General features: G+C 42.0%; 1 protein-coding gene across 1 annotated transcript in view; it reads left to right on the top strand.

Moving 5' to 3' along the window:
* Positions 1-12,394, top strand: part of CEP126 (centrosomal protein 126) — a 543,909-nt gene that overhangs the window by 352,751 nt on the left and 178,764 nt on the right. The window contains exon 7 of the mRNA XM_069639092.1: positions 4,333-4,488. Within this exon, the coding sequence (XP_069495193.1) occupies positions 4,333-4,488 (156 nt within the window). The remainder of the gene's footprint in view (positions 1-4,332; positions 4,489-12,394) is intronic.

Raw genomic sequence — 12,394 nt, 5'->3', positions numbered from 1 at the left:
TGGGTACATGGTGGAACAGTCTAAGAATATTGTTCCGATTTAGAACACAACCATCTTCTATCCTCAGGATGCGTTGCATGGGCAATACATTGCCCCTGACCGCTTTTTCTTTTCCTATTTTGGGTTGATATTGATTCTTTGCATTTGAGGATTTCACAGCTTGGTGATTAAGCTTTGGTCCATGTCCATTAGTTTTAGTATTAGAGCTGGTTCTCCAAATATCTACCGTCTCATTCCATTTGAATCTTACTTGTCCAGGTTTCCTTTCTATTTAGTTTGTTTTGGTTACAGTTATAATTTTTCAGTTTTTCCACAGCACTAGCACTCCTTTCTTCCAAAGGAATAAAATGGGGGCTTGTTTCAAATTCCTGTGAATGATTGGTTTCCTTGAGGTCGCAGATTTAAAACATGAGGCTCACTGCTTCCATCGAGGCCATCAGCTCTACTATTTTTGACATCCTCCTCATCGTTATAGATGGATAAGTCCATCAGGTCTTGTTGTGAAATGCCTGCTAGTGATGAACCATTCAGCTCCACTTGCTCCTCCATTTCCAGTTCCTTGCTAATATCTGCAGTCAAGTTGATTCCACCTGTACTATCCAGCTGATCAATTTTTGGTTGGTCAATCATTATAGGTCTCTGCTTCGGAGGTTCCCTTGCATCCGTTCTAAAGTGTCTCAGGAAACTCCCCGACTCACTAGATTTCCCTTTCTTCAGCATTATTTGGTTTTTGGATTTCTTCTTTTCTATGTTCAACCTTAGAGCACCTTTATCCTTTGATTTAGCACCAAAGATCGATAATGATTGGGCCTTTGAAGACTGCTCCTCTATAGAGGGGTGTAAAGGGTCCTCGCTAGTTTCAGTTTCCCGCGTCAGCTCTCCCCCTAGGGCCGACCATGATTTCTTCCCAGGGGTCGCACTCAGGCAGGCCCCACTCTGGTCAGCATCCTGGATGTTATAAGGGCACTGTATTTGTAGATGTAATTCTTCTGCCCCAGGTGAAATCTAGAGTTATGAAGTTGTGCTTCAGTCAGTCAAGATGGAGGTCCTTCAATAAGCAATATTGTTTCCAAGTGAGTTTGGATTTATCACAGTGTATTCAAGGTGTTTGGTGAATGTAGAGCAATTGGTAGTGGTTTTTAAACTCCTACTCAGCTGCTAGAACTAATAAACCAGCAGTGATCTCAATCATAAAGGTGAAACAGGCACAACTAGAATGGTACACCTATTTCACCTCTCACTGCTTCAAGGTAGCATGGGTGAGGGCAGACTATACGCTTCAAGAGGAGTGTGAGACAGCAAGGAGGCATCGAAAACAACAATCAGGAGAATCATGTGATCTCAGGTTGGTGTGTGTATTTTTATCCTGTTTTATCCAGACTAAAAGAATTGTCCAATCAATGTTCTATAAAAATACAGTACTTTCATGAAACTAAAAAGACAAACTAATAAAAAACAGTAACAACCAGCTTTGTAATAAAATACACAGTACATGCAGACATTTGGTTGAAAGGGACACATTGAATATGACAACATGAGTATGCAGGCAATTGTCAATTGTCGTTGGAGCAATGTTCAGGTTTAAGTACATACCTTTAAGGTATAAAATGAGGTCCTAATTGTCAATAGGGCCTTTAAAACAAGGCCTGGAGGGGGGAGAACAACTGTTCAATACCTGAATGTCTTCCTTGGGGACCTGGAAGACCTTTCTGCTGGCCTCAGAGGAACGATAGGTCCATCTATTACCTTCCCCACCAGGAAGGTTACCAGAAGAATTGCTGGGCGCCAAAGCAGCAGCCAGGCCTATTCCAACATCAGGTGGCATCCAATTTTTCCTAGATGTGGCTGGGAGAGTGCCTTTCTCCCCCCTTGTACATCTTTATCATCAACCCAGTGGCTGGGGACTTTGGGCAGACTTTATCCCAACAACGTTCCAGTGAAATCCTATTCAAGTTGGTTTAAGACAAGATGAGTCAACTAAGGGAGTGGAATTTCACCCCGTAAATAGTCATTTTCCACAGCAGATTGGTCCATTTTAGGACTTCAGCACAGGCCCAAACTCTGCTGTTGTAACTAGAGTGTTTGCCTTCTCATGTCAACTTGCAGAGTCCTTTGTCTTTAGAAAGTTGGGAGGTGGCACAAGGAGGAGTGGGGCTTAACCATTTCAATATGCTAGAACTCCTCCCATGGCTGTAACATCTCACATGCACTAATCTAAAAGTATCCCTCTCCATGTCTGCCTTACAGCAAAGAGACACCAGTCCTATTCTCCCTGGTCTGATTTTCTTCAGTTGCTTTCAGTAAAGCACTGGTCCCCTTCTTGCCCCCAAAGGTGATACATCATATCCTTTTGTTAAGCTGCCAAGCCTTCCCCGCAGGTACCAAGGGGGGCTTCTACATCTGGACCAATGGTTTGTTTTTAGGTGGAACACAGCACCATACAAAGATTAACCAAAAAGTGACCGTTTTATGAGTCACTGGAAACCAATTTGACAGGATAATGGAATCACATGGGTTTTTGGCATTTATAACTGTAGCTATATCACACCTGATACAGCTTTATTATTATATGTAAAGAAAACTGCTGCCAGGCCTTGGGGATGTACAATTCTATTGAAATCTGTGTGTATACCTTTGTAGGGATTCCCGTTTTTATTCCAAAAAGAGCAACAATTTAGAATAACTTTGGTTCTAGACATGCCAGCCAGAAATCTTATGGAGGCCAATGTCCTGGTATATTCAGGTAGCCTCCCACTGTGTAGACTGCTAACACATGTGTTGCAGGATGTACACCTTTTAGTGAACAAATCAGCTGGGTACTTAGTGTAGCCCCATTGCTGCATTTGCTTCCGGTATGCCAATTACTGATACCCAGCAGCAAGCCTGCATCGAGTGTCTTGCATATGGATGTTGGTAACTTAAATTATACATCTAATGGCTGACAGGCCCCCCAGGGTACACACCTACCACCACCATTTTTTTAAACACAGAGGGCTGTCTGGATGTGAATCTGTTCAGCAGATCTGACCTTCATAGCAGAATCCATTTCGTAGAGCTCATAACATTTTTAAGAAATCTGGAAGATTCCCCCTAGCAGATGGAAATCAGAAGGATCAGGTATAGTCAAAAGATCAGGCAGTTGCAGTCAGTACCAAGTAGTGGATCCTGCTTTTGCAGTATGTATGTTTGATGATATAATCTTTGATCTGCTGTTGTATGTTCAGTGTGTAAAAGAGATCAAGCAATACTGCTTTGTTTCCTAGTGGATGGGTTACTTCAGAGTTTAAAGTCTGATTTCAGGGGTAGTTTGGAGATCGGGGATAGCATAAAGGAAGACTTTGATTGGTTCATTTGAATGAGGCTGTCAATTCAGGTATGCAAGATTGGCATCTTGACTTTCTTTAAATGTGTCGAATTGAAGTTCAGTGACAAGCATGGATGCTGAATTGGTTCTGCAGTGATTCCGCGAGTAGGAGGAGCATATTAAAGTTGGAAGGCAGTGAGGACAATTCTCATTAAGCTGCAGACGTGACCATATGGAAGTGCTTCAGTCCTTTTTGCTGCAGTTGGAGTTGGTAGCATGAGCAGTCCTAAGAAGCTGTTTGTGGTGGCTCTCTCGCGAGAGAGGTTAGATGTAATGCAGACAGGCTCGGACTGGCCTATAGGGCAATGTCTGCACCAAAGGGTACTACTCAATTAGTCTGTCACAAAAGGAATGAATTGACATTTGCAACTGTTGGCCACTATTTCATTGGTGGCCCAGACAATGGTATGCCCCAGTCTGACCCTGGATGCAGAGATGGGTCAAAGCAGAGGATGCAGTCAGCCTGCATTTGAACCTGGAGAGTTTCTGCATATGAACGTTTATGACCGCAAGTACCAGCCTGGCTTATTCATCAGATACCAGATAACATATTTAGGGATACATTGCCGTGACATGTTGTGACTAGCTCATCCCCGGACACCAGCAGGTCATTTAGGAACTGTTGTAGCATGTTCTCTTTTGAAGCCTCATGCAAATGGCACTGATGAGCCCACACATATCACCATAGGTGCTGTGTTTCTTGTCAAAGCACTACATACTTACTAACAAATGAGTGGAAGTAAATGTACAATTCTGGCACACATAACGATCCTCCATGCACGATCATGTGACAGTGAATGAGAAAGACATCTGAAACACTTACTGTTTCCATATAAGGACATCTATTCAGCAATACGAAAGCACCTGTTAAGGGGTTCAGAAAATATACAGAAGAAAGTTGTTGAGAACAAATTGTAAATGTTTTAATGTGCATCTATCTCCGTTAATATTATCATTTTATTTTTTAGGTGATTTACGACACTATGAACAGCATGCCATTAACCCCTACATTTTGCAGCCATCTCGCCCTAATGTATCTCACGTTACTATAGATGGAGCAAGCTTAATCAACAACCCTAAATCGTTTTTAAGAATGAATGGTTTCTTCACTCCTCCATCTAGTGGTAAGCTTAAGTATATTGTGTTTTTCTCAAAATTGTTTTCTGTGGAAAATGATGTAGCAGCCTTTTGATGGTAGCTGAGGATAGGCAGACAGAAGAATATACAGTATATTTGGGCCCCCGATACATACTTGGACGTTTACACTGTGTGTGCAACATTAGTTTAACATTTGTCCACATTTCAATGGATCTTGGCATGTTGACTTTTCTTTTTTCTTTTTACTTCTTGGAAACTTAGAGCACTTCCACACTGCCCTTCTCTGTTTTAACCTGCGTTTATTGGATACTAACTGATATAACTAACCCGGCGTTGCCCGGGTTATTCATACGTGAGAACAACATGGAGATTCCTGAGCAATATGATGGCGATGGTGCCAACAACTATGCCCGAAAGTTCAATATTACTAAAGTACATGTTCATTGTAAGGCTTGTTTAGAAACATGTTTTGTATCCCTTTCTGGTGAACATGGATTACGGCTTCGTCAGCAGGCACCATCTCGCAAAGATCCTCTGGAAAAGTAATTTCACCTGATGCAGCAAACAATTGGAAACTTCTGGAATGTTACCTGCCTTCACCTTTCTCTTCTCAGGTCCATTCGCCTCTCATACATGTTTTATTTCCCTTCCCAGTGAACATGGTTTACAACTTTGTCGGCAGGCCACAAACAAATTTTGGCTTTTGCTGAAATCCGGGGGAAAGGGTGGGGTGTCCAAATGTCATGTAGCTAGTAATGTCCGGAGGGTCCTAATAGATAACTATGTAAAATCTGGTACAGGTTGGTGAAATGGTGTGGAATAGTCTAGGGAATATTAGTGAAGCCACAAACCCACACATTTTCACTTTTATGTATATAGAAGATAGATTACTTCTTTCAAATTGTCCCATGATTACTGTTCAGCACTGAGACACTTTTTGGGGCCGATTCACAAACAATACCATTTTTGTGCATAGGAGGGTGGAGGTTGGTTACTCAGGAGCTGCAATGTGGGATGATGGATGTGGAGGAGACTTAGAGCCATTTTACAAGTTTGAAGGTAATGGTAAAACATACAGGAGCTAATCTTCAATTGAGCCGTAACGTGAATTGAAGGCATAAAGGCCATGAGTAAGGCTTTAAGCCCTTCCATTCCCTGTACAGCTCATGTTTAAGAATTTGTGTTTTGAAGAGGAGGATTGGAACACAACTTGCCTTTACGCCACATCCTTCCTCTCCGTCATACAAATGCTCCGGCATTTGCACTGCCATGGATTTTCATGCTTTCGCAAATGCTGGAGATCCCTATGTGGTCCGCTTGCTCTATGCACCAGCGTGTACAATTGAAATGAAACTCTGCATGCCATAGTATGAGCAGGGTTCCCAGTTGAAGTCAAACTGTCCCCAACGTGCAAGCATGTTGGGGAGTGTTTCATTTAACTGGTGAGCACTGCTTGCCAAGTGAGCATGGCAGGTGGTGCTCACCATGGCAAAGTTTACTCATTTTGCACCGCAGAGTGCAAATGTGAAGAGCAAAGTGTGGTGTACACATTCACATTACAGTGTAAATGTAACGACTCTCTGCCGTCGAATTACTCATATACAGAAAATTAGCACCACAGTATTTCCTAATACCACTAAAATGAAACTCTTCAACACCACTTACTTTTATGTGGAAGAAATATCCTCCACACAAATAAATTACTGGGTGCGGTTTAACTCCGATGGTATATTGCATGCAGTAATATCACATTTTCCAATACTAGTCCAATGAGACTCTAAAATGGGGGAAAAGAACTGATGGGGCCACATGACTCTGAACCATGGAACCCTTTCTTTTTCCACATGCTTTCTGCAAGAGCATTCACTATTTCCAAGGATCCCATTGTTAATGGAAATTTGGCTCCAAGTGTATCTTTAAAAATTAGTGAGAAAAATAAGTTCAGCATAATATATTGGAATGTTGCTTGCCTGAAAGCAAAAACCATATATGAGTATTTGCAACAACTAGTTGACATGTTTGATATTGTGTTATTACATGAAACCTGGAAGTTTCATGAAAGGTTTGCTTCGAACTGTGTTTAAAGGGATTTACTTAGAAATAACGTGAAAAAAACAAGGCACAAAATAGTGTTATTTTTGTTGTCGATTTTTTGGGGGGACGAATTTCGCTCAAAAATCGTGTTTTTGGGAAGACACCTGTCTGGATAATTATTGCCTCGGTCTTCATCAAATGATGTGGGATAGGCTCTTAAGTCAACAAATGTTAGAAATTCCTCCAGTATCCCAGCCATTTAATGGAATGCACAGATGGTCGATAATAATTTAATTTATTGTTGAGTTGCTATATTGAGATTTAATACTTGGGTTTGAGGTAGTTTCAATGGTGAATAGTGATCAGTCATGCCTTCAATTAATCCTAGCAGATCCCTTTTCCAATCAAAAGAAAGAGACCCAGGATTTTGGAGGGAGAAATAATAGCGAGCTGACAAGATTTGCACTGGAATAACGAGGCCGATAAATCCAAGATGGAAAGTCTAATAACAGAGAGGCTAACTTTAATAGAAGCTTGCCTAGAAGAAAATACTTCCTCAGATATGATTAGGACTAATTATGATGTTCTTGTTACACGACTAGGTGAGGCCTTCTCGAATACAGCATGGAAGCCTAACCTGTTAGACACTGAATGCAAGAATAACAAGCAGGCTTTCTTGAAATCCCTGACGAGCACGGACAGTATTAATACCAACATCCGTGAAAGTGGGCAGCAATATAAAACTTTACTAAAATGTTGCAAGGCAGAGTTAACATAACTAGCCTGCGTTAAAATATTGCTGGTGGCTACAGATAATAATTTGTGACCGTTTTGGGAAACGGTAGCCAATGGCCTGTGCTATCAGTGTGAACGACAAATGGAGACCATCATGTCAGAAGAGGCATTGTGCCACTTCTTTGGAGCCTCATGAAATACTTAATTCATAAGATATGGGCCCCGTTTTCGAGTGGTTGCCAAGTGCACATATAATGTTTTTTTCTGATTTCCCTTTTGTGCAATTTAAGGTGAGTGAGAATCAATCAGCAATTTCATCCCTTCAACTGAGTATGAGCCTGGGATTAGACCTCTGACCCTCAGATCCCTTAAAATAGAGGTGGGACCCACTGCTAACTTAGTCATTACAAGTACATATGCCCAATGTATACAAAGGGTGATACATTGAGCCCAAGTAGCTACAGACCAATAATACTCCTTGATAATGCTTGTAAAATGTTTTGGGATGGCATTTCCGGAAAGATTGAGTGAGTTAAGATGACAATGGCATCTTAACTCGCACACAATTCGGCTTTAGATCCAACTTCAAAATTTAACTTCAGGTTGTGAATTTGTATTTTCTTGCTGCCAGATCCATGTATGTATGTCAAGAAAATATAAACATGGTATTTGTAGGTCTGCCAGTTGCTTTTGATGATTTGGGCCCCCAACAATTCTGGGCCTTTTTTCACATATGGGTATACCTCTCTAATTCCATTATAAGGGGTGTGAGACAAGGTTGAGACAAGGTTGTTTCCTGACCCCTCGCTTAATTTATATGCAAACTCTTTATACAAGACACTCAGCCTTATTCCGATTTTGGCGGTAATTCAGCTGTAAATCTGCAGAATTACCACCAAATTCAATTACTGTTACTGCCACTGGGTCCCATGGTTTACCACAGGATTACGAATGATCAAAGGGCTGTGTAAATCCCCATTTTTGGAGTCCATAAGGTTTCTTGGGGATTTTTGCAGAATTACAATGAGCAGTCATTCTAATGTTTGATTCAGATAAGGGGCAGATTTACCTGCAGCCTGATGCTGGATGTTAAATCCTAAATTTCAAGGTCAAACTCAGAATTTTTAACACACTGGCGAACTTGTAATGAGACCCGCTGCATAAAGCTATGGTAGATGCTCCACACTTTGATGTACTTAGGATAGCCGTACTGTCTTAGCTACGACACCAAATTCCCTGCAAAATCGAAATGATGCATACACAACATATATGAATCAGTTGGGTTTGAATGTATTTGCTTAAAAATCAGCAGTATTGTCTGTCGTAAAGAGATAAATCAAGGAAACCCAGAATTTGTTCGCGCAGTGAGGGCTGGTGATCAAAACAAAGGATGCATAAGATTATCTGCGAGTTTGCGTTTCTAGAAATCTATACAAGGAGGCACATTTTGTAAAGCAAAAAAAATATAATGGTGCAAGCTGTTGGGACCCTTTTTCGTTTTGTGTTTGCTGCTAACTTTAACAAGTAACTGTTAAAGCTCCAGCTAAACGTTTACAAGGCAAATTCCAAACTGTTGAACTGCAGAAGGTACAAAATGTTCTGTGAGAGACTTTTTGGGCCTTCGAGACTCAGCCCAGGACCAAATTCAGTTGGCCCCAGTGTCATTGTTTAGAAGATCCAGGTTAAATTCAAAGGTAGATTAACAAGGCTGTTTTTGATGAGAGTTTGATAATACCATGGATCAGATATGTACACAACCAATTACAGAATGTGCAATGGATTATATAAGTTCAACATAGCAGAACTTGCTAAAGACATTTGCTGATCTTGAAAACACGTGTAGTTTTACAAGAGAAGAAGCATGATAGAGAAACCTCAATCAAGCGTTAATGGTAATCTCTAGAAACCTTGTTTTATTTCATTCCGAATCCTCGTTTTTAGATATACTTGATTAAACTGAACTATGTTTTAATTTCCTTAACCTATAATATGATGGGTGATTCGTTTGAACAAGGCAAAGAGTGTGGATCAATTGCTTGGCGAAGAGGCAGAGGTGATGGGGAGCCAGGAAACACAACTAGATTCGCCCAGCGACAATCAGAGGTGCGCAATCAACTTCAGTGCACAAATCGGGCTGGAAACATTCTGCCTGCTCTCTCTTGGCTGTATACAATTATAAGGTGCAAGTAAACTTAAGGCCCGTAGACCGTGGCAGAGGCGTCTCATGCGCACAAAGAGACTAGGATGAGAACGAAGAAGACAAAAACTCAATGAAACCCAGACCGTTTTAAGAAGTGCATCTGCACAAAAGAAACCACAGAGTTTGTGACTGAGATTTGATAAACACTTGTGTGGCGCAACCAAGGTTTGAAACCCTTTGTTTTGCATTAAGAGAGCTTTTGATTTCCCTGCCGGCTTTTGATTCCTTTGAAACCACAGAGAAGTCATCCTCTGTAATGATTAGTCTTAAGTTTAATTTGAAAGGGAGCGAGGGGTTTATAAACTGTGATTGAGACCCAGAAACCACAACTCCCACAAGTCTCTGCGTTTGCATGAAGGAAGCTTAGGGGCAATGAGGAGGGTTGGGGATATTTTATAAATGCTCTCCAAATTCAGCTAACAAATATCTTACATATACACGATGCAAACACTCTCAACATGCGTCTCTATTTTGTGCATCCTGTTCGGCTTCATGTCACTCCCGAGAGTTGAAGGGTATTTTGCGGTCTTTGAAATCCTTTCTCCTACAGCTTTGGGAGAATATAGGTCAAGTTGTGATAGACAGCACAACACTTGGAACAAATAAGGAGGTTCTCTCATTTTCTCTGCAAACTAGCGATAGAGATTTGGTATTGGGCACTTCTTCACCAAATGACAATACTAGCCTTACATTTACAAGGACGGAGCAATTCTAATGTGCATGCATTGAGCAGACTTAATTAAGCTCCACACAATTGGCAATTCAAGACCTGGGTAGCCCTAGTGGTCTTTACCCACTGAGATAAAAAGGAGTGTTGGGCTACTCTACTGAGAACGAACATGGGGCAAATATCCTGTTATGTGGAATTTCTTCGACTCAGGAGGGTCAATATTAAAGCTCCATCAGAGTCTCAAGGTGCACCACCTCGGTGGACATCTGCCCCAGACATGGCTACCCACATGCACAAATCAGAATGCAGCGATGACCTACGTCAAATTCGGTCTAGCTGGGCACATAACGTGTTCGCCTCCTTACACCAGATTAAGCCTTAACAACTTAGCCACCAGAATACAGCGACGACCTATGATGAAAATTCAGTCCAGATGGACACATACAGAGTCTGTTGCACTCGCACACTCCACTCTCCTGACCTCCCTCAGCACCCGTCCACATGCCCGATCTCTTGGGTTGCTTACTGGAGCCCGGCCAGCCCACCTAATTCCTGGTGTGGGCCAAATGCACACATGCACTCTAAGCCTTTTCTGAAAATGTTCCCATACTGTGAACTGTGCTGTCCGAGCACGTTCCCACCACAAGCGTGTTGTGACCATATCAATAGTTAAAAGGCACTATATAAATGATGACTACTACAACCACGTATAACCTGAGTGCACCCATCACAGAGAAGAAATATCGATTTGCATATCAGTCTGGCTCTACCCACAATGGCAGTCCCGCACTGAAATGCTAAGCAATTACCAAAACAAAAAAAAAAAAAAGAGTGCCATCAGCAACCCCACACATGTGTTTCAGCCTTTTTGGGCTTCATCACATTAAAACCAAAACACAAATAAATACAAATTAAAGAAAAAAGTTAAGGAGGGTGAAGGCATGGGAGGACTTACTTGCTTTTCGACTGGGACATTTATGGCATCCTGCTGCTCTAGGAAGTCTGAACGTGGGGATTACCATAAGGTAAAACCCACGTTCCCAGCCTACTGATTAGTTGGGAGGCCATTGCACCACAACACCCACCCTTCGGGGTGCTAATTCTGCTTACTTGCATTAACAACAAACAGGAACATTAAGGAGTCCAGAATATCCCTTTGATGATGTCTGATTGCGTATTGAGGTGATAATAAATTCCTCTGCAAGCTATCATGGTAGGGAAGAAGGATTGAGCTGCACCATTCCCGGTCGGGATGGCCCGGTAAAGAGAGTATTATGTGGCAATAAGCCCAGAACCAGTGGGCCATTACCACCTAAGGTAATGCCTGGGGCCCATAGTGATAGGCCTGTGCGTAGCGAGGGCCTTAACAGAGGCCCCGGGGGCATTACCATCAGGAGGTAATGGGCTGCCAGCAAGGGGCTTATTGCCATTAGTATTCTGGGGTTTTGTAGCCCTGGGATACTAATGGTGTTGTTATATTTCACATTCAGCATTTGTTTTGCTGTTTGAAAAGGTGGCCGCAGTACGCGTTAGTTCTAGAGAGACTAGAACGTGCATACTGCTTTATTACTACGGATCAACAGGGCGCCATTTTGGGCCTAGCTGATCCATAATAATGAACGGGGAGGGGAGTGACGAGGCTTTCAGACTCGGCACGCGATGCACGCTAATGCGTAAACGGGATTACACTGTAGTAAGTCTTGCAATTGAGCCAATCCACGTTCAGTGTTTCCCGTGGCATCAGCCCGCTGGGTACTAATCACCATAAGCACCCAGAGTTCTCATTTTGGAAATCAAGTTTTAATGTGGAGCATGGGCTATATGTTTTTCTTCATACTTGGGTCCTTAGTTGACTCAATGCCCCTGCCACACCAGCTGGTGTGAGCACACCTTGTGATCTTGTGCTGCTATGAGTTGATTGTTCTTTCTTGAAATAAACAGTTATACAACCAATTGCTAATATCGCAGAATATATGTGATTAAGATGAATTCAATGAACAGGGATATATTTTTAGTTAATGTTTACATTTTCAATAAAAAAGTACCAGTAAAGTGCAAAAGATACAGCTACCACATGGGTTTCTTTAATGTCGACGTACTGCCTTCCTGACACCCTGTTGGGTAGATTCTCGTTTGATTGAAGAAGACACCTGGTGGTGCCGTCTCATCTCAGGGGAAAAAACCTGCTGGGCTTTAGCTACATCCAAACTGATGGAAGCCGCGTTTATTAAAATCAACGCCCTCGGGCTTGGCTCAACTTTGCCCAAATCTTTGCCTTAATTGCCTCCTCTTG

The sequence above is a fragment of the Ambystoma mexicanum genome, chromosome 7q (genome assembly GCF_040938575.1).
Source record: "Ambystoma mexicanum isolate Mex_15411 chromosome 7q, UKY_AmexF1_1, whole genome shotgun sequence".
NCBI classification, from domain to species: Eukaryota; Metazoa; Chordata; class Amphibia; order Caudata; family Ambystomatidae; genus Ambystoma; species Ambystoma mexicanum.
Note: the sequence above shows the minus strand (reverse complement) of the source record. Positions and strands in the feature narration are given on the sequence as shown.